This window comes from Somniosus microcephalus, chromosome 13, assembly GCF_052327205.1.
Source record: "Somniosus microcephalus isolate GS21.2 chromosome 13, FLI_Smic_1.0, whole genome shotgun sequence".
Classification (NCBI taxonomy): Eukaryota; Metazoa; Chordata; class Chondrichthyes; order Squaliformes; family Somniosidae; genus Somniosus; species Somniosus microcephalus.
In genome coordinates this window covers 77,993,982-78,020,277 of record NC_140999.1, presented here as the reverse complement: position 1 = coordinate 78,020,277, position 26,296 = coordinate 77,993,982, and the positions used below count along the sequence as shown (strand labels likewise).

The following is a 26,296-nucleotide window of genomic DNA, read 5'->3' as shown; positions in this document are numbered from 1 at the left end:
CAGAGAGTGATGCTCCTTCACTGTCGCTATTGGGACTTGGACAGGGAGCGCTGCTCCTTCACTGTCACTATTGTGACTTGGACAGAGAGTGCTGCTCCTTCACTGTCAGTATTGAGAATTGGACAGAGAGCGCTGCTCCATTACTGTCATTATTGGGACCTGGACAGAGAGCGCTGCTCCTTCACTGTCTCTATTGGGAGTTGGACAGAGAGTGCTGCTCCTTCACTGTCACTATTGGGACTTGAACAGAGTGCTGCTCCTTCACTGTCACTATTGGGACTTGGACAAAGAGTGCTGCTCCTTCACTGTCACTATTGGGACCTGGAGAGAGAGCGCTGCTCCTTCACTGTCACTATTGGGACTTGGACAGAGTGCTGCTCCTTCACTGTCACTATTGGGACTTGGACAGAGAGTGCTGCTCCTTCACTGTCAGTGTTGAGAATTGGACAGAGAGCGCTGCTCCTTCACTGTCACAATTGGGACTTGGACAGAGAGCGCTGCTCCTTCACTGTCACTATTGAGACTTGGACAGAGAGCGCTGCTCCTTCACTGTCACTATTGGGACTTGGACAGAGAGCGCTGCTCCGTTACTGTCACTATTGGGACTTGGACATAGAGTGCTGCTCCTTCACTGTCACTATTGGGACTTGAACAGAGAGCGCTGCTCCTTCACTGTCACTATTGGGACTTGAACAGAGAGTGCTGCTCCATCACTGTCACTATTGGGACTTGGACGGAGAGTGCTGCTCCTTCACTGTCACTATTCGAACCTGGACAGAGAGTGCTGCTCCTTCACTGTCACTATTGGGACTTGTACAGAGAGTGCTGCTCCTTCACTGTCACTATTGGGACTGGGACAGAGAGTGCTGCTCCTTCACTGATACTATTGGGACTTGAACAGAGAGTGCTGCTCCTTCACTGTCACTATTGGGACTTGGACAGAGAGTGCTGCTCCTTCACTTTTTAATATTGGGACTTGGACAGAGAGCGCTGCCCCTTCATTGTCACTATTGGGACTTGGACAGAGAGTGCTGCTCCTGAACTGTCAGTATTGAGAATTGGACAGGGAGCGCTGCTCCTTCACTGTCACTATTGGGACTTGGACAGAGAGTGCTGCTCCTGAACTGTCAGTATTGGGACTTGGACAGAGAGTGCTGCTCCTTCACTGTCACTGTTGGGACTTGAACAGAAAGCGCTGCTCCTTCACTGTCACTATTGGGACTTGGACAGAGAGTGCTGCTCCTTCACTGTCAGTGTTGAGACTTGGACAGAGAGCGCTGCTCCTTCACTGTCACTTTTGGGACTTGGACAGAGAGCGCTGCTCCATTACTGTCACTATTGGGACTTGGACAGAGAGTGCTGCTCCTTCACTGTCACTATTGGGACTTCAACAGAGAGCGCTGCTCCTTCACTGTCACTATTGGGACTTGGGCAGAGAGTGCTGCTCCTTCACTGTCACTATTGGGACTTGGACAGAGAGTGCTGCTCCTTCACTGTCAATATTGGGAATTGGAGAGAGAGTGCTGCTCCTTCACTGTCAGTATTGGGACTTGGACAGAGAGTGCTGCTCCTTCACTGTCACTCTTGGGACTTGGACAGAGAGTGCTGCTCCTTCACTGTCACTATTGGGACTTGGACAGAGAGTGCTGCTCCTTCACTGTCACTATTGGGACTTGGACAGAGAGTGCTGCTCCTTCACTGTCACTATTGGGACTTGGACAGAGAGTGCTGCTCCTTCACTGTCACTATTGGGACCTGGACAGAGTGTGCTGCTCCTTCACTGTCACTATTGGGAGTTGAACAGAGAGTGCTGCTCCTTCACTGTCACTATTGGGACCTGGACAGAGAGTGCTGCTCCTTCACATTCACTATTGGGACTTGGACAGAGAGTGCTGCTCCTTCACTGTCACTATTGAGAGTTGGACAGAGAGTGCTGCTCCTTCACTGTCACTATTGGGACTTGGACAGAGAGTGCTGCTCCTTCACTGTCACTATTGGGACTTGGACAGGGAGTGCTGCTCCTTCACTGTCACTATTGGGACCTGGAGAGAGAGTGCTGCTCCTTCACTGTCACTATAGGGACTTGGACAGAGAGTGCTGCTCCTTCACTGTCACTATTGGGACTAGGACAGAGAGTGCTGCTCCTTCACTGACACTATTGGGACTTGGACAGAGAGCGCTGCTCCTTCACTGTCACTATTGGGAGTTGGACAGAGAGTGCTGCTCCTTCACTGTTACTATTGGGACTTGAACAGAGTGCTGCTCCTTCACTGTCACGATTGGGACCTGGGCAGAGAGTGCTGCTCCTTCACTGTCACTATTGGGACCTGAACAGAGAGTGCTGCTCCATCACTGTCACTATTGGGACTTGGACTGAGAGTGCTGCTCCTTCACTGTCACTATTGGAACCTGGACAGAGAGTGCTGCTCCTTCACTGTCACTATTGGGACATGGACAGAGAGTGCTGCTCCTTCACTGTCACTATTGGGACTGGGACAGAGAGTGCTGCTCCTTCACTGATACTATTGGGACTTGAACAGAGAGTGCTGCTCCTTCACTGTCACTATTGGGACTTGGACAGAGAGTGCTGCTCCTTCACTGTCACTATTGGGACTTGGACAGAGAGTGCTGCTCCTTCACTGTCACTATTGGGACTTGGACAGAGAGTGCTGCTCCTTCACTGTCACGATTGGGACTTGGACAGAGAGTGCTGCTCCTTCACTGTCACTCTTGGGACTTGGACAGAGAGCGCTGCTCCTTCACTGTCACTATTGGGACCTGGACAGACAGTGCTGCTCCTTCACTGTCACTATTGGCACTTGGACAGAGAGCGCTGCTCCTTCACTGTCACTATTGGGACCTGGACAGAGAGTGCTGCTCCTTCACTGCCACTATTGGGAGTTGGACAGAGAGTGCTGCTCCTTCACTGTCACTATTGGGACCTGGACAGAGAGTGCTGCTCCTTCACTGTCACTATTGGGACTTGAACAGCGAGTGCTGCTCCTTCACTGTCACCACTGGGACTTGGACAGAGAGTGCTGCTCCTTCACTGTCACTATTGGGACTTGGACAGAGGGTGCTGCTCCTTCACTGTCACTATTGGGACTTGGACAGAGAGCGCTGCTCCTTCACTGTCACTATTGGGACCTGGACAGAGTGTGCTGCTCCTTCACTGTCACTATTGGGAGTTGAACAGAGAGTGCTGCTCCTTCACTGTCACTATTGGGACCTGGACAGAGAGTGCTGCTCCTTCACATTCACTATTGGGACTTGGACAGAGAGTGCTGCTCCTTCACTGTCACTATTGGGACTTGGACAGAGAGTGCTGCTCCTTCACTGTCACTATTGGGACTTGGACAGGGAGTGCTGCTCCTTCACTGTCACTATTGGGACTTGAACAGAGAGTGCTGCTCCTTCACTGTCACGATTGGGACTTGAACAGAGTGCTGCTCCTTCACTGTCACTATTGGGGCTTGCACAAAGAGTGCTGCTCCTTCACTGTCACTATTGGGACCTGGACAGAGAGTGCTGCTCCTTCACTGTCACTATTGGGACCTGGACAGAGAGCGCTGCTCCTTCACTGTCACTATTGGGACTTGGACAGAGAATGCTGCTCCTTCACTGTCACTATTGGGACTTGGACAGAGAGCACTGCTCCTTCACTGTCACTATTGGGACTTGGACAGAGAGTGCTGCTCCTTCACTGTCACTATTGGGACTTGGACAGAGAGTGCTGCTCCTTCACCGTCACTATTGGGACCTGGACAGAGAGGGCTGCTCCTTCACTGTCACTATTGGGACCTGAACAGAGAGTGCTGCTCCTTCACTGTCACTATTGGGACCTGGACAGAGAGTGCTGCTCCTTCACTGTCAGTATTGGGACTTGGACAGAGAGTGCTGCTCCTTCACTTTCACTATTGGGACTTGAACAGAGAGTGCTGCTCCTTCACTGTCACTATTGGGACTTGGACGGAGAGTGCTGCTCCTTCACTGTCACGATTGGGACTTGGACAGAGAGTGCTGCTCCTTCACTGTCACTCTTGGGACTTGGACAGAGAGCGCTGCTCCTTCACTGTCACTATTGGGACCTGGACAGACAGTGCTGCTCCTTCACTGTCACTATTGGCACTTGGACAGAGAGTGCTGCTCCTTCACCGTCACTATTGGGAGCAGGACAGAGAGTGCTGCTCCTTCACTGTCACTATTGGGACTTGGACAGAGAGGGCTGCTCCTTCACTGTCACTATTGGGACCTGAACAGAGACTGCTGCTCCTTCACTGTCACCATTGGGACTTGGACAGAGAGTGCTGCTCCTTCACTGTCACTATTGGGACTGGGACAGAGAGTGCTGCTCCTTCACTGATACTATTGGGACTTGAACAGAGAGTGCTGCTCCTTCACTGTCACTATTGGGACTTGGACAGAGAGTGCTGCTCCTTCACTGTCACTATTGGCACTTGGACACAGAGTGCTGCTCCTTCACTGTCACTATTGGGACCTGGACAGAGAGCGCTGTTCCTTCACTGTCACTATTGGGAGTTGGACAGAGAGTGCTGCTCCTTCACTGTCACTATTGGGACTTGAACAGAGTGCTGCTCCTTCACTGTCACTGTTGGGACTTCGACAAAGAGTGCTGCTCCTTCACTGTCACTATTGGGACCTGGACAGAGAGCGCTGCTCCTTCACTGTCACTATTGGGACCTGGAGAAAGAGCGCTGCTCCTTCACTGTCACTATTGGGACTTCAACAGAGAGCGCTGCTCCTTCACTGTCACTATTGGGACTTGGGCAGAGAGTGCTGCTCCTTCACTGTCACTATTGGGACTTGGACAGAGAGTGCGGCTCCTTCACTGTCATTATTGGGACTTGGACAGAGAGTGCTGCTCCTTCACTGTCACTATTGGGACTTGGACAGAGAGTGCTGCTCCTTCACTGTCACTTTTGGGACTTGGACAGAGAGTGCTGCTCCTTCACTGTTACTTTTGGGACTTGGACAGAGAGTGCTGCTCCTTCACTGTCACTATTGGGACTTGGACAGAGAGTGCTGCTCCTTCACTGTCACTATTGTGACTTGGACAGAGAGTGCTGCTCCTTCACTGTCACTATTGGGACTTGGACAGAGAGCGCTGCTCCTTCACTGTCACTATTGGGACTTGGACAGAGAGTGCTGCTCCTTCACTGTCACTATTGGGACTTGGACAGAGAGCGCTGCTCCTTCACTGTCACTACTGAGACTTGGACAGAGAGCGCTGCTCCTTCACTGTCACTATTGGGACTTGGACAGAGAGCGCTGCTCCGTTACTGTCACTATTGGGACTTGGACAGAGAGTGCTGCTCCGTTACTGTCACTATTGGGACTTGGACAGAGAGCGCTGCTCCTTCACTGTCACTACTGAGACTTGGACAGAGAGCGCTGCTCCTTCACTGTCACTATTGGGACTTGGACAGAGAGCGCTGCTCCGTTACTGTCACTATTGGGACTTGGACAGAGAGTGCTGCTCCTTCACTGTCACTATTGGGACTTGAACAGAGAGCGCTGCTCCTTCACTGTCGCTCTTGGGACTTGGGCAGAGAGTGCTGCTCCTTCACTGTCACTATTGGGACTTGGACAGAGTGCTGCTCCTTCACTGTCACTATTGGGACTTGGACAGAGAGTGCTGCTCCTTCACTTTCACTATTGGGACTTGGACAGGGAGTGCTGCTCCTTCACTGTCACTATTGGGACCTGGACAGAGAGTGCTGCTCCTTCACTGTCATTATTGGGACTTGGACAGAGAGTGCTGCTCCTTCACTGTCACTATTGGGACTAGGACAGAGAGTGCTGCTCCTTCACTGTCACTATTGGAACCTGGACAGAGAGTGCTGCTCCTTCACTGTCACTATTGGGACCTGGACAGAGAGTGCTGCTCCTTCACTGTCACTATTGGGACTTGGACAGAGAGTGCTGCTCCTTCACTGTCACTATTGGGACTGGGACAGAGAGCGCTGCTCCTTCACTGTCACTATTGGGACCTGGACAGAGTGCTGCTCCTTCACTGTCACTATTGGGACATGGACAGAGAGTGCTGCTCCTTCACTGTCACTATTGGGACTTGAACAGAGGGTGCTGCTCCTTCACTGTCACTATTGGGACTTGGACGGAGAGTGCTGCTCCTTCACTGTCACTATTGGGACTGGGACAGAGAGTGCTGCTCCTTCACTGATACTATTGGGACTTGAACAGAGAGTGCTGCTCTTTCACTGTCACTATTGGGACTTGGACAGAGAGTGCTGCTCCTTCACTTTTTAAAATTGTGGCTTGGACAGAGAGCGCTGCTCCTTCATTGTCACTATTGGGACTTGGACAGAGAGTGCTGCTCCTTCACTGTCAGTATTGAGAATTGGACAGAGAGCGCTGCTCCTTCACTGTCATTATTGAGACTTGGACAGAGAGCGCTGCTCCTTCACTGTCACTACTGAGACTTGGACAGAGAGCGCTGCTCCTTCACTGTCACTGTTGGGACTTGGACAGAGAGTGCTGCTCCTTCTCTGTCACTATTGGGACTTGAACAGAGAGCGCTGCTCCTTCACTGTCACTATTGGGACTTGGGCAGAGAGTGCTGCTCCTTCACTGTCACTATTGGGACTTGGACAGAGAGTGCGGCTCCTTCACTGTCACTATTGGGACTTGGACAGAGAGTGCAGCTCCTTCACTGTCACTATTGGGACTTGGACAGAGAGTGCTGCTCCGTTACTGTCACTATTGGGACTTGGACAGAGAGTGCTGCTCCTTCACTGTCACTATTGGGACTTGAACAGAGAGCGCTGCTCCTTCACTGTCGCTATTGGGACTTGAGCAGAGAGTGCTGCTCCTTCACTGTCACTATTGGGACTTGGACAGAGTGCTGCTCCTTCACTGTCACTATTGGGACTTGGACAGAGAGTGCTGCTCCTTCACTGTCACTATTGGGACTTGAACAGAGAGCGCTGCTCCTTCACTGTCGCTATTGGGACTTGGGCAGAGTGCTGCTCCTTCACTGTCACTGTTGAGACTTGGACAGAGTGCTGCTCCTTCACTGTCACTATTGGGACTTGGACAGAGAGTGCTGCTCCTTCACTGTCACTATTGGGACTTGGACAGGGAGTGCTGCTCCTTCACTGTCACTATTGGGACCTGGACAGAGAGTGCTGCTCCTTCACTGTCATTATTGGGACTTGGACAGAGAGTGCTGCTCCTTCACTGTCACTATTGGGACTAGGACAGAGAGTGCTGCTCCTTCACTGTCACTGTTGGGACTTGGACAGAGAGCGCTGCTCCTTCACTGTCACTATTGGGAGTTGGACAGAGAGTGCTGCTCCTTCACTGTCACTATTGGGACTTGAACAGAGTGCTGCTCCTTCACTGTCACTATTGGGACTTGGACAAAGAGTGCTGCTCCTTCACTGTCACTATTGGAACCTGGACAGAGAGTGCTGCTCCTTCACTGTCACTATTGCGACCTGGACAGAGAGCGCTGCTCCTTCACTGTCACTATTGGGACTTGGACAGAGAGTGCTGCTCCTTCACTGTCACTATTGGGACTTGGACAGAGAGTGCTGCTCCTTCACCATCACTATTGGGACCTGGACAGAGAGGGCTGCTCCTTCACTGTCACTATTGGGACCTGAACAGAGAGTGCTGCTCCTTCACTGTCACTATTGGGACATGGACAGAGAGTGCTGCTCCTTCACTGTCACTATTGGGACTTGGACGGCGAGTGCTGCTCCTTCACTGTCACTATTGGGACTGGGACAGAGAGTGCTGCTCCTTCACTGATACTATTGGGACTTGAACAGAGAGTACTGCTCTTTCACTGTCACTATTGGGACTTGGACAGAGAGTGCTGCTCCTTCACTTTTTAAAATTGTGACTTGGACAGAGAGCGCTGCTCCTTCATTGTCACTATTGGGACTTGGACAGAGAGTGCTGCTCCTTCACTGTCAGTATTGAGAATTGGACAGAGAGCGATGCTCCTTCACTGTCATTATTGGGACTTGGACAGAGAGCGCTGCTCCTTCACTGTCACTACTGAGACTTGGACAGAGAGCGCTGCTCCTTCACTGTCACTATTGGGACTTGGACAGAGAGTGCTGCTCCGTCACTGTCACTATTGGGACTTGGACAGAGAGTGCGGCTCCTTCACTGTCACTATTGGGACTTGGACAGAGAGTGCTGCTCCTTCACTGTCACTATTGGGACTTGGACAGAGAGCGCTGCTCCTTCACTGTCTCTATTGTGACCTGGACAGAGAGTGCTGCTCCTTCACCGTCACTATTGGGACCTGGACAGAGAGTGCTGCTCCTTCACTGTCACTATTGGGACCTGAACAGAGAGTGCTGCTCCTTCACTGTCACTATTGGGACCTGAACAGAGAGTGCTGCTCCTTCACTGTCACTATTGGGACCTGGACAGAGAGTGCTGCTCCTTCACTGTCACTATTGGGACTTGGACAGAGAGTGCTGCTCCTTCACTGTCACCTTTGGGATTTGGACAGAGAGTGCTGCTCCTTCACTGTCACTATTGGGACCTGGACAGAGAGTGCTGCTCCTTCACTGTCACTATTGGGACTTGGACAGAGAGTGCTGCTCCTTCACTTTTTAATATTGGGACCTGGACAGAGAGTGCTGCTCCTTCACTGTCACTATTCGGACCTGGACAGAGAGGGCTGCTCATTCACTGTCACTATTGGAACCTGAACAGAGAGTGCTGCTCCTTCACTGTCACTATTGGGACCTGGACAGAGAGTGCTGCTCCTTCACTGTCACTATTGGGACTTGGACAGAGAGTGCTGCTCCTTCACTGTCACTATTGGGACTTGGACAGAGAGTGCTGCTCCTTCACTGTCACTATTGGGACTTGGACAGAGAGTGCTGCTCCTTCACTTTCACTGTTGGGACCTGGACAGAGAGTGCTGCTCCTTCACTGATACTATTGGGACTTGAACAGAGAGTGCTGCACCTTCACTGTCACTATTGGGACTTGGACAGAGAGTGCTGCTCCTTCACTGTCACTATTGGGACTTGGACAGAGAGCGCTGCTCCTTCACTGTCACTGTTGGGACTTGGACAGAGAGCACTGCTCCTTCATTGTCACTATTGGGACTTGGACAGAGAGTGCTGCTCCTTCACTGTCAGTATTGAGAATTGGACAGAGAGCGCTGCTCCTTCACTGTCACTATTGGGACCTGGACAGAGAGCGCTGCTCCTTCACTGTCACTATTGGGAGTTGGACAGAGAGTGCTGCTCGGTCACTGTCACTATTGGGACTTGAACAGAGTGCTGCTCCTTCACTGTCACTATTGGGACTTGGACAAAGAGTGCTGCTCCTTCACTGTCACTATTGGGACCTGGAGAGAGAGCGCTGCTCCTTCACTGTCACTATTGGGACTTGGACAGAGAGTGCTGCTCCTTCACTCTCACTATTGGGACTTGGACAGAGAGCGCTGCTCCTTCACTGTCACTCTTGGGACTTGGACAGAGAGTGCTGCTCCTTCACCGTCACTATTGGGACCTGGACAGAGAGTGCTGCTCCTTCACTGTCACTATTGGGACCTGGACAGAGAGGGCTGCTCCTTCACTGTCACTATTGGGACCTGAACAGAGAGTGCTGCTCCTTCTGTCACTATTGGGACCTGGACAGAGAGTGCTGCTCCTTCACTGTCACTATTGGGACTTGGACAGAGAGTGCTGCTCCTTCACTTTCACTATTGGGACTTGGCCAGAGTGCTGCTCCTTCACTGTCACTATTAAGACTTGAACAGAGAGCGCTGCTCCTTCGCTTTCACTATTGGGACTTGGACAGAGAGCGCTGCTCCTTCACTGTCACTATTGGGACTTGGACAGAGAGTGCTGCTCCTTCACTGTCACTATTGGGACCTGGACAGAGAGTGCTGCTCCTTCACTGCCACTATTGGGAGTTGGACAGAGAGTGCTGCTCCTTCACTGTCACTATTGGGACTTGGACAGAGAGCGCTGCTCCTTCACTGTCACTATTGGGACCTGGACAGAGAGTGCTGCTCCTTCACTGCCACTATTGGGAGTTGGACAGAGAGTGCTGCTCCTTCACTGTCACTATTGGGACCTGGACAGAGAGTGCTGCTCCTTCACTGTCACTATTGGGACTTGAACAGCGAGTGCTGCTCCTTCACTGTCACTACTGGGACTTGGACAGAGAGTGCTGCTCCTTCACTGTCACTATTGGGACTTGGACAGAGAGTGCGGCTCCTTCACTGTCACTATTGGGACTTGGACAGAGAGTGCTGCTCCTTCACTGTCACTATTGGGAGTTGGACAGAGAGTGCTGCTCCTTCACTGTCACTATTGGGAGTTGGACAGAGAGCGCTGCTCCTTCACTGTCACTACTGGGACCTGGACAGAGAGTGCTGCTCCTTCACTGTCACTATTGGGACTTGGACAGAGAGTGCTGCTCCTTCACTGTCACTATTGGGACTTGGACAGAGAGCGCTGCTCCTTCACTGTCACTATTGGGACTTGGACAGAGAGCGCTGCTCCTTCACTGTCACAATTGGGACTTGGACAGAGAGTGCTGCTCCTTCACTGTCACTATTGGGACCTGGACAGAGAGTGCTGCTCCTTCACTGTCACTATTGGGACTTGGACAGAGATTGCTGCTCCTTCACTGTCACTATTGGGACGTGGACAGAGAGCGCTGCTCCTTCACTGTCACTATTGGGACTTGAACAGCGAGTGCTGCTCCTTCACTGTCACTCGGTCAATATCCTAGAATTCCCAGTCGCCACTGTGGGAGCACCATCACCACAAGGACTGCGGGGGGTCAAGATGAAGGTCCACCACCTTCTCAGGGCACCTGGGGATGGGTTATAAATGTAACCTTGCCAGTGACGGCCACATCCCGAAAACAAAGCAAAAGTTCTGGAGCTGAGCAATGTTTTGAAAAGCTGCTGTTTGAGTGGAGCCAGCTTTTAAGAAAAAGGACTTGCATTTCTGCAGCGCATTTCACAATCTCAGGACCTCCCACCCAATGAAATGTAGTCACGGTGGTGATGTCAGGACATGGTTAATTTAATGAATAAATCAATATTGAGATAGTTAATCATTTTTTCGTTAAATACCTGTCTGCCAGCCAAATCAACAACAACAATCAAAGATCCAACCAAGACACTTTGTGAGACTCCTTTGCATCCACGCAGGACAGGGATGGCAGAGGACTGTGGTATAATTAGATCCCAGGAGAACTCACCCAAATGAATAAACTTGTCTAGGGTACATCCAGAGTTAAAGTCACAGGGGGAGATATTCGGTATCGCCCCACTTGGGGCGCAATTCTCGGCCGGGCGCAAACGCAAATTATCGCCACCTACTGCGAAATTGGTCTGTTTCGCCCCTGGAGCTGGTTTGCAGCGCTAAATCAGGCGCTGCACGACTCTCTTAAGGCGCTCAGCCGGAGGAGCGAGGCGCTAACTCAGTGGGCGGGCGCAGCGCAGGTGCTGTCAGTTAGCGATTGCACACAGACATGCTGGCGCTGGTCAGCTCTTAAAGGGGAGGGTCGATCTTGATTTGCAGCCGCACCCTGCGCATCGTAGCCCTGAATCTCGGCCTGGACAGATCTGTTGCCAAATCCTGCAGCCAAGGACCATGGAGAGGGCCAGGGAGCGAGCGCAGCGTTTCAGCGAGGGGGCCTTGGAGGCTCTGGTTGATGCGGTGGAGCGCAGGCGATCTCTCCTGTACCCGGAGAGTGGCAGGAGGCCTCTGCCCAGCGAGTACCAAAAAGCTTGGAGGGAGGTGGCTCACAGAGTGACCTCCAGCAGCATGGTGCCTAGGACCCCTGTGCAATGCAGGAAGAAGTTCAACGACCTCACTCGGGTCGTCAGGGTGAGTGCCTTTTTCAGAAACCTCTTCATCCCTCCATCTCGACCTCGCTTTATGGCCAAAGGGTCTTGAACGCCCCAATGCCCAGCACTCCTCCAACACCTATGGCCCTTTCAGGAAACTCACACGCACATTCACCACTTTGCATAGAGTAAGGGCTATTCGACCATGGGAGGCATTTCAGCCAAGATCCTGGCTGCACACAGTAAGGACTATTTGACCACGGGAGGCATTTCAGCCAAGATCATGGCTGCACACAGTAAGGGCTATTCGACCATGGGAGGCATTTCAGCCAAGATCATGGCTGCACACAGTAAGGGCTATTCTACCATGGGAGGCATTTCAGCCAAGGTCATGGCTGCACACAGTAAGGGCTATTCGACCATGGGAGGCATTTCAGCCAAGATCATGGCTGCATCTTTACTCAGACCCCATCCTTTTTCTTGCAGGGCAAGCTGGCGCATAATAGGAGACAGCAGCAATGGACCGGGGGAGACCGGCTTCACCTTCAAGCCTTGACCGATCTGGAGCAGCGAGTCCACTGGATTGTGGCAAGCTGGATGCTTGGCCCCATTGCCACTGGAGACGCTGACCCCGTTCTGGCCAGCAATGGTAAGGTCATCACCTTTTTGACCTCTCTCCTTCCACTTGTTCCTCACAACAGCATCCTTTGACACTCTCGATCCAAATCAGTACATCGCTGCACTCATGCCTCCCTTGCTGCCACCCTGTCCTCACGCTAAAGCCACTCTTGTACCTCCCTGCTTTCAGATGCTGATTCACCAGGTGAGGAGGCGGGCCCTCAAGCTGCCACTGGGAGTGAATCTGAAGGCGAGGAGGAAGAGGAAGCCGGTCCATCAGCGCAACCCTCTGCCGAGGCAGCCCATGGCCATACTGGGGACATGCCTTCCCTGGAGGGGAGCGGGGGGGGAATGGTCTGATGAGGGTGAAGCTCCAGGACCCAGTGGGCTGCAGCAACGCGAGGGGGTTAGGGAAGCTCGGGGGCCTTCTCCCCGGAGGGAGAGTATGGCCTCGAGTCCTGCTACAGTGAGCGCAGAAGAGGTGCGGCTCCTCGCTGAAATGAGTGCCCAGGTGGAGCAAAGGCACACTGAGCTCATGGCTGCAGTGGCAAGGATGCCCGAATCCATTGAGTCACTGGCAAGGAGTGTCCAGAACTTCGGTGCAGCACAGGCGTCTGCCACGCAAATGCTAAGTGCTGCAATGCAGTCAGTGGCTGGTCTCATGCAGACGCAGATTGAGGCCACGTGAGCACTAACTGATGTCACCCTCGCTGGATCGGGCAGGTTACCCCGGGGCCCTCCCCACGCCGCAGCAGGCCAGCAATCTGTGCTCCCGCAGATTGCTCCGCATGCTGAAGTGCTGCCCCGTGGGAGTGCCAGTGTGTCGGTCGAGCGGGGAGTTGCTGTCCTCTCTCAGGATGACAGCATTCCTGCTGCCAGCACTGTCACTTCTCCACTGCAGTTGCCACCACCTGTAGGACAGACTGCTGCCGCCCATGCAGAGTTGGAGCAGTCAGCAGCCAGGCCCTCCAGGCCCAGAGCTGGTCCAGGCTGTCCCTCAAGGGCACCTGCAGTCTCAGTTTCTGACACTCAGCAGCCTTCCCCTTGCTACAGCCACTGGGGTCCCAGTGCGGTGGAGCTGCAGGGTGGGAAGGGAGCAATTTCGCAAGGGAAGCAGATCACCCTCGAAGGGCAAAAAGTAGAAGGTGTGGCAAAATGTTGTTCATTGTTTTATTGAAGGCCGAGGATCGTGGTCATATTTTTGTTACTGTTTTGGACATTGTCTCCAGGTTGTGAGAGCCAGTTATGTGATTGACTGTTTCTTTGTGTGTTTCTTTCTATTACTTTGTCATGCGGGAAGGATACACAGTTTCGTAAATAAAGAAGTGTCTTTATTCAAAATGTGCATGTTTGTTCTTTGCACTCATTGTTGCCCTGACCGGCTTAGGGGTTGCGGCATAGTTCCATTCAGGTTCTTTGAATGGCAGAAGCCATTCCCTCAGAGGGGACCTAGAAGCGACTTGCTATAAGCCTTTGACGGACGGCCCTTGCACTTTGTGCCTCCCTCCCGTCTTGGTGCTGCTGCTCCTCCTCCTCCTCCTCCTCCTCCTCTGCTGGTGCTCCAAGGCCCGGTGGCATTGGCTGGGTCCTGAGGATTGCCAGGTTGTGCAGCATGCAGCACACAACAACGAAGTGGGAGACTCGCTCAGGCGAGTACTGCAGGGCTCCTCCAGTGTGGTCCAGACAGCGGAACCGTTGCTTGAGCACGCCGATTGTGTGCTCAACGATGTTCCTGGTAGCTTGATGGCTCTCATTGTATCGTTCTTCTGCAGGGGTACTTGGTGAACGGAGCGGGGTCATCAGCCAGGTGCACAGAGGATAGCCCTTGTCCCCGAGAAGCCAGCCTCCTGGGTGAAGCGGTGCCTCGAAAAGGTCTGCCACAGAAGTCTGGCGCAGGATGAAAGCATTGTGGCTGCTGCCTGGAAAGTGGACATTGACAGCGAGTATCAGCTGTCTGTGGTCACAGGCCAACTGGACGTTCAAGGAATGGAAGCCCTTTCGGTTGCGGAAATCCTCAGCATTCTCTTGCGGCGCTCGCAAAGCCACATGGGTGCAGTCAATGGCGCCCTGCACCATGGCGAAGCCCGCTATTCTTGCAAAGCCCGCTGTGTGTTCTTGCTGCTTGTCCGGGGTCATAGGGAAAGAGATGTACTCTCGTCTCCTTTCAAAGAGGGCATTTGTGGCTTGACGGATGCAGCAATGCACCGCGAACTGGGAGATATTGGCAATGTCCCCAGTAGCAGATTGAAAGGAGCCGGTGGCATAAAAGTTGAGAGCCACTGTTACCTTCACTGCCACCGACAGAGACGTCCTGCTCCTCAGTTGAGGTTGCAGATCTGGCTGGAGGAGGTGGCAGAGCTCAGTGACCACCTCCTTGCTAAATCGCAGCCTTCGCAAACACTGCTCCTCAGACATATTGATGTATGAGAACTGTTGTCGAAAAACCCTGGGACGGTAAGGTCTCCTGTACCGACGCCTGTTGGCCCTCCTCCGTCTGGCCATGATTGCCACTCTCTCTCTGCGTCTCTGTGCCCTCTCAATGTGATGGAGAAGCACGACATTCCCATCCATTGCAGCCCCCATAATATGTGGGCAATCAAAGTTATGCCGGTGAAAAAGCAAAGCAACTACAAAGTTATGGTCAGAAGCCAAACGACCTCAGACAGCGTTGACTCAATGCAGAAGTCTCTCTTTCTCCCTTTGTCTCTCTGCAAACTTCTCTCTCTCTCAGAATGAGTGATCCAAAAATGGCTACCACACAGAAGACAGGAAGAGCCCCCTTTATATAGCGCTCCCCCCCCAGCCCCACAGCGACTGGGAAGCATTCCAGTCAACCTGTCATTGGTAGCGACAGGTGGAAAGGAGAGGGGCGCCACTGAATTTCCGGTCCGGGGCGACCCAAGAGTGTTGCACTCTGGAATGACGTCAAGATCTGCGTGCGCAGGAGAGCGGGCGGTATGGTTTAGTGCCGCCGCTAAATGTCCGCTCAATTTCGCGAGAGGCGCAGGTATCGCCGCGCCCGGGCGTTACTTGGTTAGCGCCCCACTTATCGCCCTCTTAAGGCGCTAACGGGTGGTGCTCACAACTGAATTTCTCCCCCACAAAATTTGGTCTATGCTAGGTTTCTGCCTTGACTCATTGACCCTGCCTCCCCCTGAATTTGCAGAGCTCTCCACTGCCCACTGTCTAGCTAACCGACAGTGTGAGCCAGTGATTGGAACATAGGACCCCCAGTGAGTGTTCTGAATTCTGTGACCTCACCAGGACTATGCAGCCACGGACTGATGTACACTTCAGTGAGACGAGGCCACGTGTACACCCAAAAACAGGTTTAGTCTACATTAAATATATGAATGACCAGAATACAATTTTCACACTGAGATTCAATCAATTTCCCACTGATCTTTGCATCACCAAAATAATGAAATACAATACTTTCCCTTTGATACGGGCCTCACCCACTTTACAGATCAGCAACCACTGAGCTGCCTGGCACTACTTGTAGAAAGGGATACTCGCATATCTCACTTTGACAGTTCCAGGCACAGGCTGACCAAGAATGTCTTTTCAGGGGAGGGCAAGGGGAGGGGGGGGGGGGAAGAGGAGGGGGTGGGGGAGGGTGAGGGTGAGAGGGAAGGGGAGGGGGAGGTGAGAGGGAGGGAGGGGGGAGGGGAGGGTGAGGGGGAGAGGAAAGGGGTGGGGGAGAGGGAAGGGGAGGGGGAGGGGGAGAGGGAGGGGGAGGGGTGAGGGGGAGAGGGAAGGGGAGGGGGAGGAAGATGGGGAGGGTGAGATGGAAGGGGAGGGGGAGGGGGAGAGGGATGGGGAGGGGGATGGGAGAGGGAGAGAGGGAAGGGGAGGGTGAGGGGGAGGGGAGGGGGAGAGAAGGGGGAAGGGGAGGGGGAGGGAGATGGGGAGGGTGAGATGGAAGGGGAGGGTGAGAGGGATGGGGAGGGGGAGGGTGAGAGGGAAGGGGAGGGGGAGAGAAGGGGGAAGGGGAGGGGGAGGGAGATGGGGAGGGTGAGATGGAAGGGGAGGGTGAGAGGGATGGGGAGGGTGAGAGGGATGGGGAGGGGGAGGGTGAGGGTGAGAGGGAAGGGGAGGGGATGGGAGAGGGGGAGAGGGAAGGGGAGGGGGAGGGGAGAAGGAGGAAGGGGAGGGAGATGGGGAGGGTGAGATGGAAGGGGAGGGGGAAGGTGAGAGTGATGGGGAGGGGCAGGGGGAGGTTGAGAGGGAAGGGGAGGGGGAGAGGAAGGGGAGGGGGAGGGCAATAGGAAAGGGGAGGGGGTGGCTGAGGGTGTGAGTGAGGGTGTGGGTGAGGAGGAGGAGGAGGGTGGGGGAGGGGGAGAGCGTGGGTGAGGGGTAGAGGGAGGAGATGGGGAGGGGGAGGGGGAGTGGGAGAGGGAGGCGAAGGGGGAGGGGATGGGGAGAGGGAGGGCATGGGTGAGGGGGAGGGGGAGGGAGAGGGCGTGGGGGAGGCGGAGAGGGAGGGTGTGGGTGAAGGGGAAGGGGTGGGGAGGCGGAGGTCTGAGAACATCTGTAGGATGTTTTAGGTAACTGCTCATTGTCTCAACCTGATATGGTGTGCAAGAGTAGACAGTGCCATTTGTAGTCCAACTAATGGTCCTAATCACCATCCCAGATAGCTTGTCTGTCAGAGAGTTAACCCTCTGTGGAACTGAATCTAACATTATAACAACATCATAATATAAATTAAACCAAAATAGCTTCCAAGCTAAATAGGTAAAAATCTCCAAACATTGCAGTTGCATAGTTGGGACAGAGGACACTTTATTCTGCATCCAGTTGCAGGTTCATTGTGTTTTTAATAAACTATTCCAGTATTTCACAGATACAGAGAATCCTGTTCATTTTCCCAGGCATTTGACTGAGGACAGGAATTCCCGGAGACAGAGGGAATTGGGACTCAGCTACAAGAGTGATCTGGGATACTACAGCTAAGAGAAATAATCCTGGAGTAAAGGGTACAAAAGACCTCAAAAAACAGAAGCATTAGTTGTGAGAGCAGGACTGTGCACAGGGTGGGGCTCCCAGCCTGGGCCATCTGCTCGGATGTTACTGTAACAGCCATTCTTGCTCACAATTCACCCACTCCACCAGGAGCAGACTCCAGCTAAACCTACCACATAGAAGAACTAGGAAATGGCAATGCACCCGGATCAACAGGGCAAAAAATGGAAACTCTGAGCTTGCAGATTATAAAGGAATGTTTTGAGTTGTGTGTTTGAGCTTGATATTTATTAGATTCAGATATCTTACTGTCCACATTAACAGCTTGATAGTTTCCAGACTTGTGCTTTCACTTGTGGGTTGAAGTAAAGGAAGCTGAGAGGAAATGATCAAGGATTTTCAAAGAAGGTTTCAGTTTACAGGAAAAGCAAAGACACAGGGCAGCACTGGAGAGCGTAGAGCACTGGCAGAAACACAGGGCAGCACTGGAGAGCACAGAGCACTGGCAAAAACACAGGGCAGCACTGGAGTGCGTAGAGCACTGGCAGAAACACAGGGCAGCACTGGAGAGCACAGAGCACTGGCAAAAACACACGGTAGCACTGGAGAGCCCAGAGCACTGGCAGAAACACATTGTAGCACTGGAGAGCGCAGACCTCTGGCAGAAACACAGGGCAGCACTGGAGAGCGCAGAACACTGGCAGAAATACACGGCAGCACTGGGGAGCGCAGAGCACTGGCAGAAACACAGGGCAGCACTGGGGAGCGCAGAGCACTGGCAGAAACACAGGGCAGCACTGGGGAGCGCAGAGCACTGGCAGAAACACAGGGCAGCACTGGGGAGCGCAGAGCACTGGCAGAAACACACGGCAGCACTGGAGAGCGCAGAGCACTGGCAGAAATACACGGCAGCAGTGGAGAGCTCAGAGCACTGGCAGAAACACACGGCAGCACTGGAGAGCTCAGAGCACTGGCAGAAACACACGGCAGCATTGGAGAGCTCAGAGCACTGGCAAAAACAGCACCGGATTAAATCTCACAGCGTGATAATGCACGCAACAGTCTCAATCACAGGTTCTCTGTCCAAACAGTTAAATTGTTCTTAATTGCCCATTGCCCTTCCCAACCCCACTGGCCCCTCGATCTCCAACTCCTCCAGCTGCTCCTGATCCACTGCCCTCACCATTCCTGTCTGCCCCTGTGCTGCCCCCTCCTCTGGACCCCCCTACCCCCCCCTCCTCCCCCACCCCCCCCCCTCTCCTCCCCCACCCCCTACCTCACCTCCCCCACCCCCTACCCCCCCCCTCCCCTACCCCGCCACCACCACCCAAGCTATTCTAGCCATGCTGATTTATTCCGTTTCAGGGAGCTGACACTTTACAAAGCTGCTCTGAGTCCTGCTCTTTCATTGGTGGATTTGGATGATGAGTAATCTAACAATGAGGAAGCTCCACAGGGAACGGCCCTATGAATGGGACAAGTAATCTTTTGTGTGGGCACTAAACCAAATAAACTATTACTAAATTTAAAACATTAAAGGAAACTTAACAACTTAAATTAAAATTTAATTGGCCGGGGTGATGATGCACTCCAGTCCCCGCTGCGCCCACCGGTCGCGGAAGGCCTCGAGCGTACCGGCGGACACCGCCTGCTCCATCTCCAGGGCTACCCGGGCACAAACATGGCCACGGAAGAGAGGCAGGCAATCATGCTGAACGACCCCCAGGAATCGAGTGTAAGAGGAAGCACAGGGAACAGGAAGTCCGCATGTGGGGTGGGTGCAGCTTGCATGTCGGCTGCCAGCTCAGAGAGACAGTAACCTCGCAATGGAAGGGAATTCCTTCAATGTTGAAGGATTTAAAGTGACAACAGATTAAATTGCAGTGGGGAAAGAGTTAAACTGACATCGCTGGCAGTTTCACTGAATAGTGTAAGGAAGGACAGGGACTAACATGAAAGACCACATCCATAAAGATGCAGTCAAAGATAGCTGACCTTTGGAGAGATATAAAACAATTAAATGGAGACTGGATGTCCAGCATTTCAACTGCCCATAAGAACTTTATTACCAATGTTACATTCCAAGGCATCTTTTAATTAGCATTCAGCAGTTTGAGTGATTGATTGAGGAGGCAGCTTACACATGTTTATATTAAGATTCGTAACCAATCCGTGAAGGTGCATGCAGGCCAAGATCCAATCAGGTGGCAGGAATGAATTTAACATGAGGTGGCCATGCTTATTGTAATGTATAAAAATGTAGTGTTTTCTGTAACAATTTGGAAAGGCCTGGCTAAGACAGACAGACTGTTTCCCCACCGGTGCAATAAAGACGACTTGACTATCGATCTAAAACCTTGTGTCGAGTGTTGGTTTAAAATACTCCACAACAAAATCAGATGGCATGCAACAAGTTGTAAGTTCGATGTACTTAATGGTTATCAAAACCTTACAAAGAAACTTGTTAAGAAGGAGATTGAAGACTGAGTTTAATGATGGTGTGTAGGGTAACATGGAGAAACCATCTGAAACACACACCCCCTCCTCTTAAATCAAAGACCACCAGCAGCCCAAGGGCTGGAAGTAGTGGCTAAGGGACCAGCTTTGCACAAGGTGTCAGCTGTGGCTAAGTGGGCAACACTCTCGCCTCTCACTCAGAAGGTTGTGGAATCAAGTCCCACTCCAGAGACTTGAGAACAAAATTCAGGCTGACACTCTTTCAGATGAGACGTTAGACTGTGGACCTGTCCAGCCTCTCAGGTGGATGTAAAAGATCCTAGGGAGCTATTTTGAAGAAGTGCAGGGGAGTTAGCCCCAGTGTCCTGGCGAATATTTATCCCTCAATCAACATCACTAAAATCAGATGATCTGGTCATTATCACATTGCTGTTTGTGGGATCTTACTGTGTGGAAATTAGCTGCAGCATTTCCTACATTACAACAGTGACTACACTCCAAAAAATGTAATTCATTGGCTGTAAAGCACTTTGGGGCGTCCTGAGCTTGTGGAAGGTGCTGTACAAACACAAGTCTTTCTATTTATACCATTACCAAAGCTTTCGTAGTTAAGAGGAATTCCCGAAGTATTTCAGTAAAGGAAGGTCAGGTTTTAATTTCAGCTTTCTTTGGGGATGGTATTTGGCCATCCTTCCCTCTGTGCTACCAATGGAGGGGCTGAATGGCCCAGATTGGGGAATTGCCAAGCCTCGGTTAAACACTAGAACCATGCAACCAACAGAGGGGGAAATTGAACCCTTGCCCAACGTACCTTGGGTTACCAACCCTCCAGGGTTGTTCTGGAGTCTGCACGAACTGAAGATTAATCTCCTAGACACTGCAACGAGCAACCCGAAAGTAAAATCACAGCGGCATTAAAAAAAATTGTGGGTTTTTTTCATTTTCTTTGAACACTTTTGTTTATTAGCTAGAAATATATTGGAGGCAGGGGAAAAGGGCTGTTTGACCAGGTGGGGGTGGGGTTGTCCAGGAATACATCCAACCAGAGTTGGCAACCCTAAATGTACCCACTGGGAAAAAGAGGGCGATGTGAATCTTTGAAGAACTGTCCCGTTACAAGATGGCGGGGCAGCAGGAACTCTTCGACTACAATAAGTTTACCATCTGGACACGACTGGTGCAGGACCGATGGGTTGAATGGCCTCTTTCTGTGAGGTAAGGTTGTATGAGTAATATTTAGAACATAAGAACATAAGAAATAGGAGCAGGAGTCGGCTATTTGGCCCTTCGAGCCCGCTCTGCCATTCAATAAGATCATGGCTGTTCCTCTACCTCATCGCCACTTTCCTGCACTATCCCCATATCCCTTGATTCCCTTAATGTCCAAAAATCTATCGATCTCTGTCTTGAATATACTCAATGACTGAGCCTCCACAGCCCTCTGGGGTAGAGAATTCCAAAGATTCACCACCCTCTGGGGAACATCCTCCCTGCATCTACCCTGTCAAGCCCTGTAAGAATTTTGTATGTTTCAATGAGATCACCTCTCATTCTTCTAAACGCTAGAGAGTATAGGGCGAGTCTACTCAATCTTTCCTCATAGGACAATCCCCCGATCCCAGGAATCAGTCTGGTGAACCTTCGTTGCACTCCCTCTATGGTAAGTATATTCTTCCTTAGGTAAGGAGACCAAAACTATACACAATACGCCAGGTGTGGTCTCACCAGGGCCCTATATAATTGCAGTAAGACGTCTTTACTCTTATACTCAAATCCTCTTGTAATAAAGGCCAACATACCATTTGCTTTTCTAATTGCTTGCTGTACCTGCATGTTAACTTTCAGTGATTTGTGTACAAGGACACCCAGGTCTCTCTGAACACCAACATTTCCCAATCTCTCACCATTTAAAAAATACTCTGCTTTTCTATTTTTCCTACCAAAGTGGAGAACTTCACATTTCTCCACATTATATTCCAATTGCCATGTTTTTGCCCACTCACTTAGCCTGTCTATATCCCCTTGAAGCCTCTTTGCATCCTCCTCACAACTTACATTCCCACCCAGCTTTGTATCATCAGCAAATTTGGATACATTTGGTCCCCTCATCCAAATCATTGATGTAGATTGTGAATAGCTGAGGCCCAAGCACTGATCCTTGCGGTACCCCACTAGCTACAGCCTGCCCACCTGAAAATGATCAGTTTATTCCTACTCTCTGTTTTCTATCCATTAACCAATCCTCAATCCATGCTTGTATATTACCCCCAATCCCATGAGCCCTCATTTTGTTTAATAAGCTCTTGTGTGGCACCTTATCGAATGCCTTCTGAAAATGCAAATACACCACATTCACTGGTTCCTCCTTATCTATTCTGTTAGTTACAACCTCAAAAATTTCTCTAACAGATTTGTCAAACACGATTTCCCTTTCATAAATCCATGTTGACTTTGCCCAATTCTATTATTATTTTCTAAGTGCCCTGTTACCACGTCCTTAATAATAGATTCTAGCATTTTCCCTACTACTGATGTCAGGCTAACTGGTCTGTAGTTCCCTGTTTTCTCTCTCCCTCCTTTCTTAAATAGTGGGGTTACATTTGCAACCTTCCAACCCGTGGGAACTGTTCTAGAATCTATGCAATTTTGGAAAAATACGCCGAGAAACCAAATCCAGGAACCATTTACACTGAGAGAACAAATCCAGAGATAACTTACACCAAGAGAACAAATCCAGAGACCACTTATACTGAGAGACCAAATCCAGGGATTGCTTACACTGAGAGAACTAATCCAGGGACTGCTTATATCAAGATTCCAAATCCAAGGACCACTATAGAGATAGTGGATACATTTGTTGTATTTTTCTTTCAAAACCCTAGGATGTAGGCCATCATGTCCAGGAGATTTATCGGCTTTCAGTCCCATTAATTTCTCCAGTACTATTTTTTTACTAATACTAATTACTTTCAGTTCCTCATTCTTGCTGGAGCCTTGGTTCTCCACTATTTCCGGGAAGTCTTTTGCGTCTTCTTCCGAGAAGGCAGACACAAAGTATTTGTTTAATTTCTCTGCCATTTCCTTATTCCCCATTATAATTTCTCCTGTCTCAGCCTGTAAGGGACCCACATTTACTTTCACTAATCTTTTCCTTTTTACATACCTATGGAAGCTTTTACAGTCTGTTTTTATGTCTCTCGCTAGTTTACTCTCATATTCTATTTTCCCTTTCTTTATCAATTTCTGGTCCTCCTTTGCTGAATTCTAAAATCCTCCCAATCCTCGGACTTACTACTCTTTTTGGCAACATTATAAGCATCATTAGTTTAAAGCCCTGTCCTTTGATCTAATACTATCTTTAACCTCTTGTTAGCCATGGTTAGGCCACTTTTCCTGTGGGGTTTTTGTGGCTTAAAGGATAGTATATTTGTTATAAATTATGTATTAATTCTTTAAATGCTAGCCATTGCTTGTCTACCGGCATACCTTTTAATGTAGTTTCCCAATCTACCTTAGCCAACTCGCCCCTCATACCTACGTCGTTTGCTTTGTTTAGATTTAACTAAATCACTTTCAAACTCAATATAAAATTCTATCATATGTCACTCTTCCCTAAAGGCCCCTTTACTACAAGGTTATTAATTAACCCTTTCTCATTGCATAATATTAGATCTAAAATAGCCTGTTTCCTAGTTGGTTCCTCAACATACTGATCTAGAAAACTATCTTGCATACATTCCATTAATTCATCCTCCACACTATTACTGCAAATTTGGTTTGCCCAGTCTATATGTAGATTAAAGTCCCTCATGATCACTGTATTACCTTTGTTACATGCACCTCTAATTTCCTGATTTATACTCCGCCCTACATTATAACTACTGTTTGGGGGCCTATAAACAACTCCCACCAATGTTTTCTGCCCCCTGCTGTTTCTTAGCTCCACATAAACTGATTCTACTTCTTGATTTTCAGAGCTAAGATCCTTTCTCTCTACTTTCTTTATCCCATCCTTTATTATCAGGGCTACCCCTCCTTTTCCATTTTGCCTATCTCTTCTAAAAGTTAAGTATCCTGGAATATTTAGTTCCCAACCTTGGCTACTTTGCAACCACATCTCCGTTATGGCTATTAGATCAAACCTGTTCATTTCTATCTGTGCTATTTTGTTGCGAATGCTTCGCGCATTCAGATATAGTGCCTTTAGCTTTGACTTATTTCTATTTTTCCCTGATGTCACCTTAGTCACTGATGCCTTATTATTTTTACCCAAAACTCTACTCTGCTCTCGAGCCTTGACATTTCTCACGCTGCTTTTAAATTTACTCTTTTCTGAATTCTCCCTTCCTCACTTCCCCAATGAATTGTTACTGAGATGCTTAACACCAGTTGGAGACATTCAATTGTTGAGCGTGAATGCTGGGTCCTTGCTCATACACAGCTCAGGGTCCCCAGACCACGTGCCCAACCTGCAGAGCATATGCCCCTCGCTTGGAGTGTTTCTGGCCCAGCAATCCAACTGGGCAAAGTAGGGATGCCAACTCTGGTTGGCTATATTGCTGGAGGTTTGACATCATGATCTCCCGCCTCTAACCACCCCACCTGGTCAAACAGCCTTTCTTCACTCGCCTCCAATATTTTTACAATTAATAAATGAAAGTGTTCAAAGAAAATGTAAAACAACCCACAATTCTTCTTAATTCCGCTATGATGTTTCTCCTGGGTTGTTCTTAGTAGATTCATCTTTAATTCCTGGAAACTCTAGGGCAATTCTGGAGGGTTGGCAACCCTAGGTGCGAAGGGGCAAAGCTAAAAATGTACATTGACATTCAACCTCCTACTGTTATATAGAGTAACAGGACTACACAAAAAACATCAGGGGCGATTTTCCCTGGATACTTTAGGCGTTAAAGAGCCTCCGCGGTGGCCAAGGTGGGGTCTTAAGCTGAAACACCAGTTTAGCCCACATTTAGCGCAAGATGCCATGTTGGTAAAGGAGTTGAAGCCAGCACTAGGAATGGCCACCCGGAGGATTGTTAAGTGGCTGATTGCCACTTAAATTGCCTGCCAGCGCTCATTAAGGAGGCTGCATGGCATTTTGGTGGTGAGCATTTGACCTAAAGCCCTCTCCTAACAGCGACCAGCTGCTTGGGAGTAAACAAGTCATTGTAGAGGATTTTGAGCCCTACTTAAGGCATATAGGGGGCAAAATTCAGTTGCTTTGGACCTCCCAAAGGGGCGCTAATGGGGCGCAAAGCAAATAACGCCCGAGCGCGGTGCCGCTAACGCCTCCTGCAAAATTTAACAGGAGGTTAGCAGTGGCGGCAGTCACTAGCACCCCATTTTGCCGGCACACCACTCCCCGGTGGTCCAGCAGGGCCCCGGTTCACGCTGCACTAAGCCCCTCCCCTTTAATAAGGAGGTCAGGCAGAGCAGCACCAGCTGCTGCAGGAGGGAGGGACAGGAGGGCAAGGTGGCGTCCTTCCCCCACTGCAGGTACAGGACATCTCCCCCTCCTCCACCAGGGCCCCCAGTGCAGCGTCCATGAACCCGTGCGCTCTCTCACTCGGTCCGAGCCATCCTGTAACGTGCCGCTGTGTGTCAGCCAGCACACTCCACACCTTCAGTGGAAGTGGGTGCGAGGAGCCCACATATACTGCTCCACGAAAATTGTATCTTATTAGTGCTTGAGTGCTAAACCTGCAGGTGTCTGTTTAAGCGCCTCCAGGCAAATTCAAATTACAGTAATCCGCAATTAGAACCAAAATTGCGTTCTAAAACCAGACTTTCAAACTGGCGCGTCTTATTAGCACAGCACCCATTCAGCGCCTGTTCTCACCCTTTCACCAAAATAACCCCCAACATGGTTACACAGTCACTCAATAAGTTGCCTGCATGTTACGACCCGTTATCAGCACAGCCCGAAGGGCTGACAGACAGCGGGCAATCTTTACACACAATATTCCGTCAGAACAGAAATAAAATGATCAGTTTCAGACACGTTTAAAAGCTACCCCTTACCTTCCCAACAAATCCCCAGCACATGGAACTCAGCTCACGAATAAACATTCCATTAAATTGGTCTCCAAATCCAATTCTTTGTTGCAAACCTACTTACGTCATTTGAAAGATCTACAAATTTCTCAGAAGGAAATTAATTGCTCCCAGATCAGAAAGCCCTGATGCAGCATAGAGGGTGGGCTGGACTTGTGCGTTTTATCTGTATGAAGAGGGAGTCTGCTTTTGGATTGTGCACACCTCTGATAAGAAGAACAGCGCAGAGAGTTCCTGGAATTGAATCCGCCCGGCCGTCTCATTGGTCAGTGATGTCCGCTGCTCCCGAGCAGCCTCAGGCACTGTGTGCTGAGAGAGGCAGCCAGCGACTGTCTGTGAACTACCAAAGGTCACAGCAAGTAAATTCTG

General features: G+C 50.6%; 1 protein-coding gene across 1 annotated transcript in view; it reads right to left on the bottom strand.

Moving 5' to 3' along the window:
• Nucleotides 1-25,977, bottom strand: part of LOC147108431 (mitotic interactor and substrate of PLK1-like) — a 440,619-nt gene extending 414,642 nt beyond the window's left edge. The window contains exon 1 of the mRNA XM_086005068.1: nt 25,895-25,977. Coding sequence (XP_085861194.1) covers nt 25,895-25,942 — 48 coding nt within the window. The 5' untranslated portion in view covers nt 25,943-25,977. The remainder of the gene's footprint in view (nt 1-25,894) is intronic.
• Between the last annotated feature and the right edge of the window lie 319 nt (nt 25,978-26,296).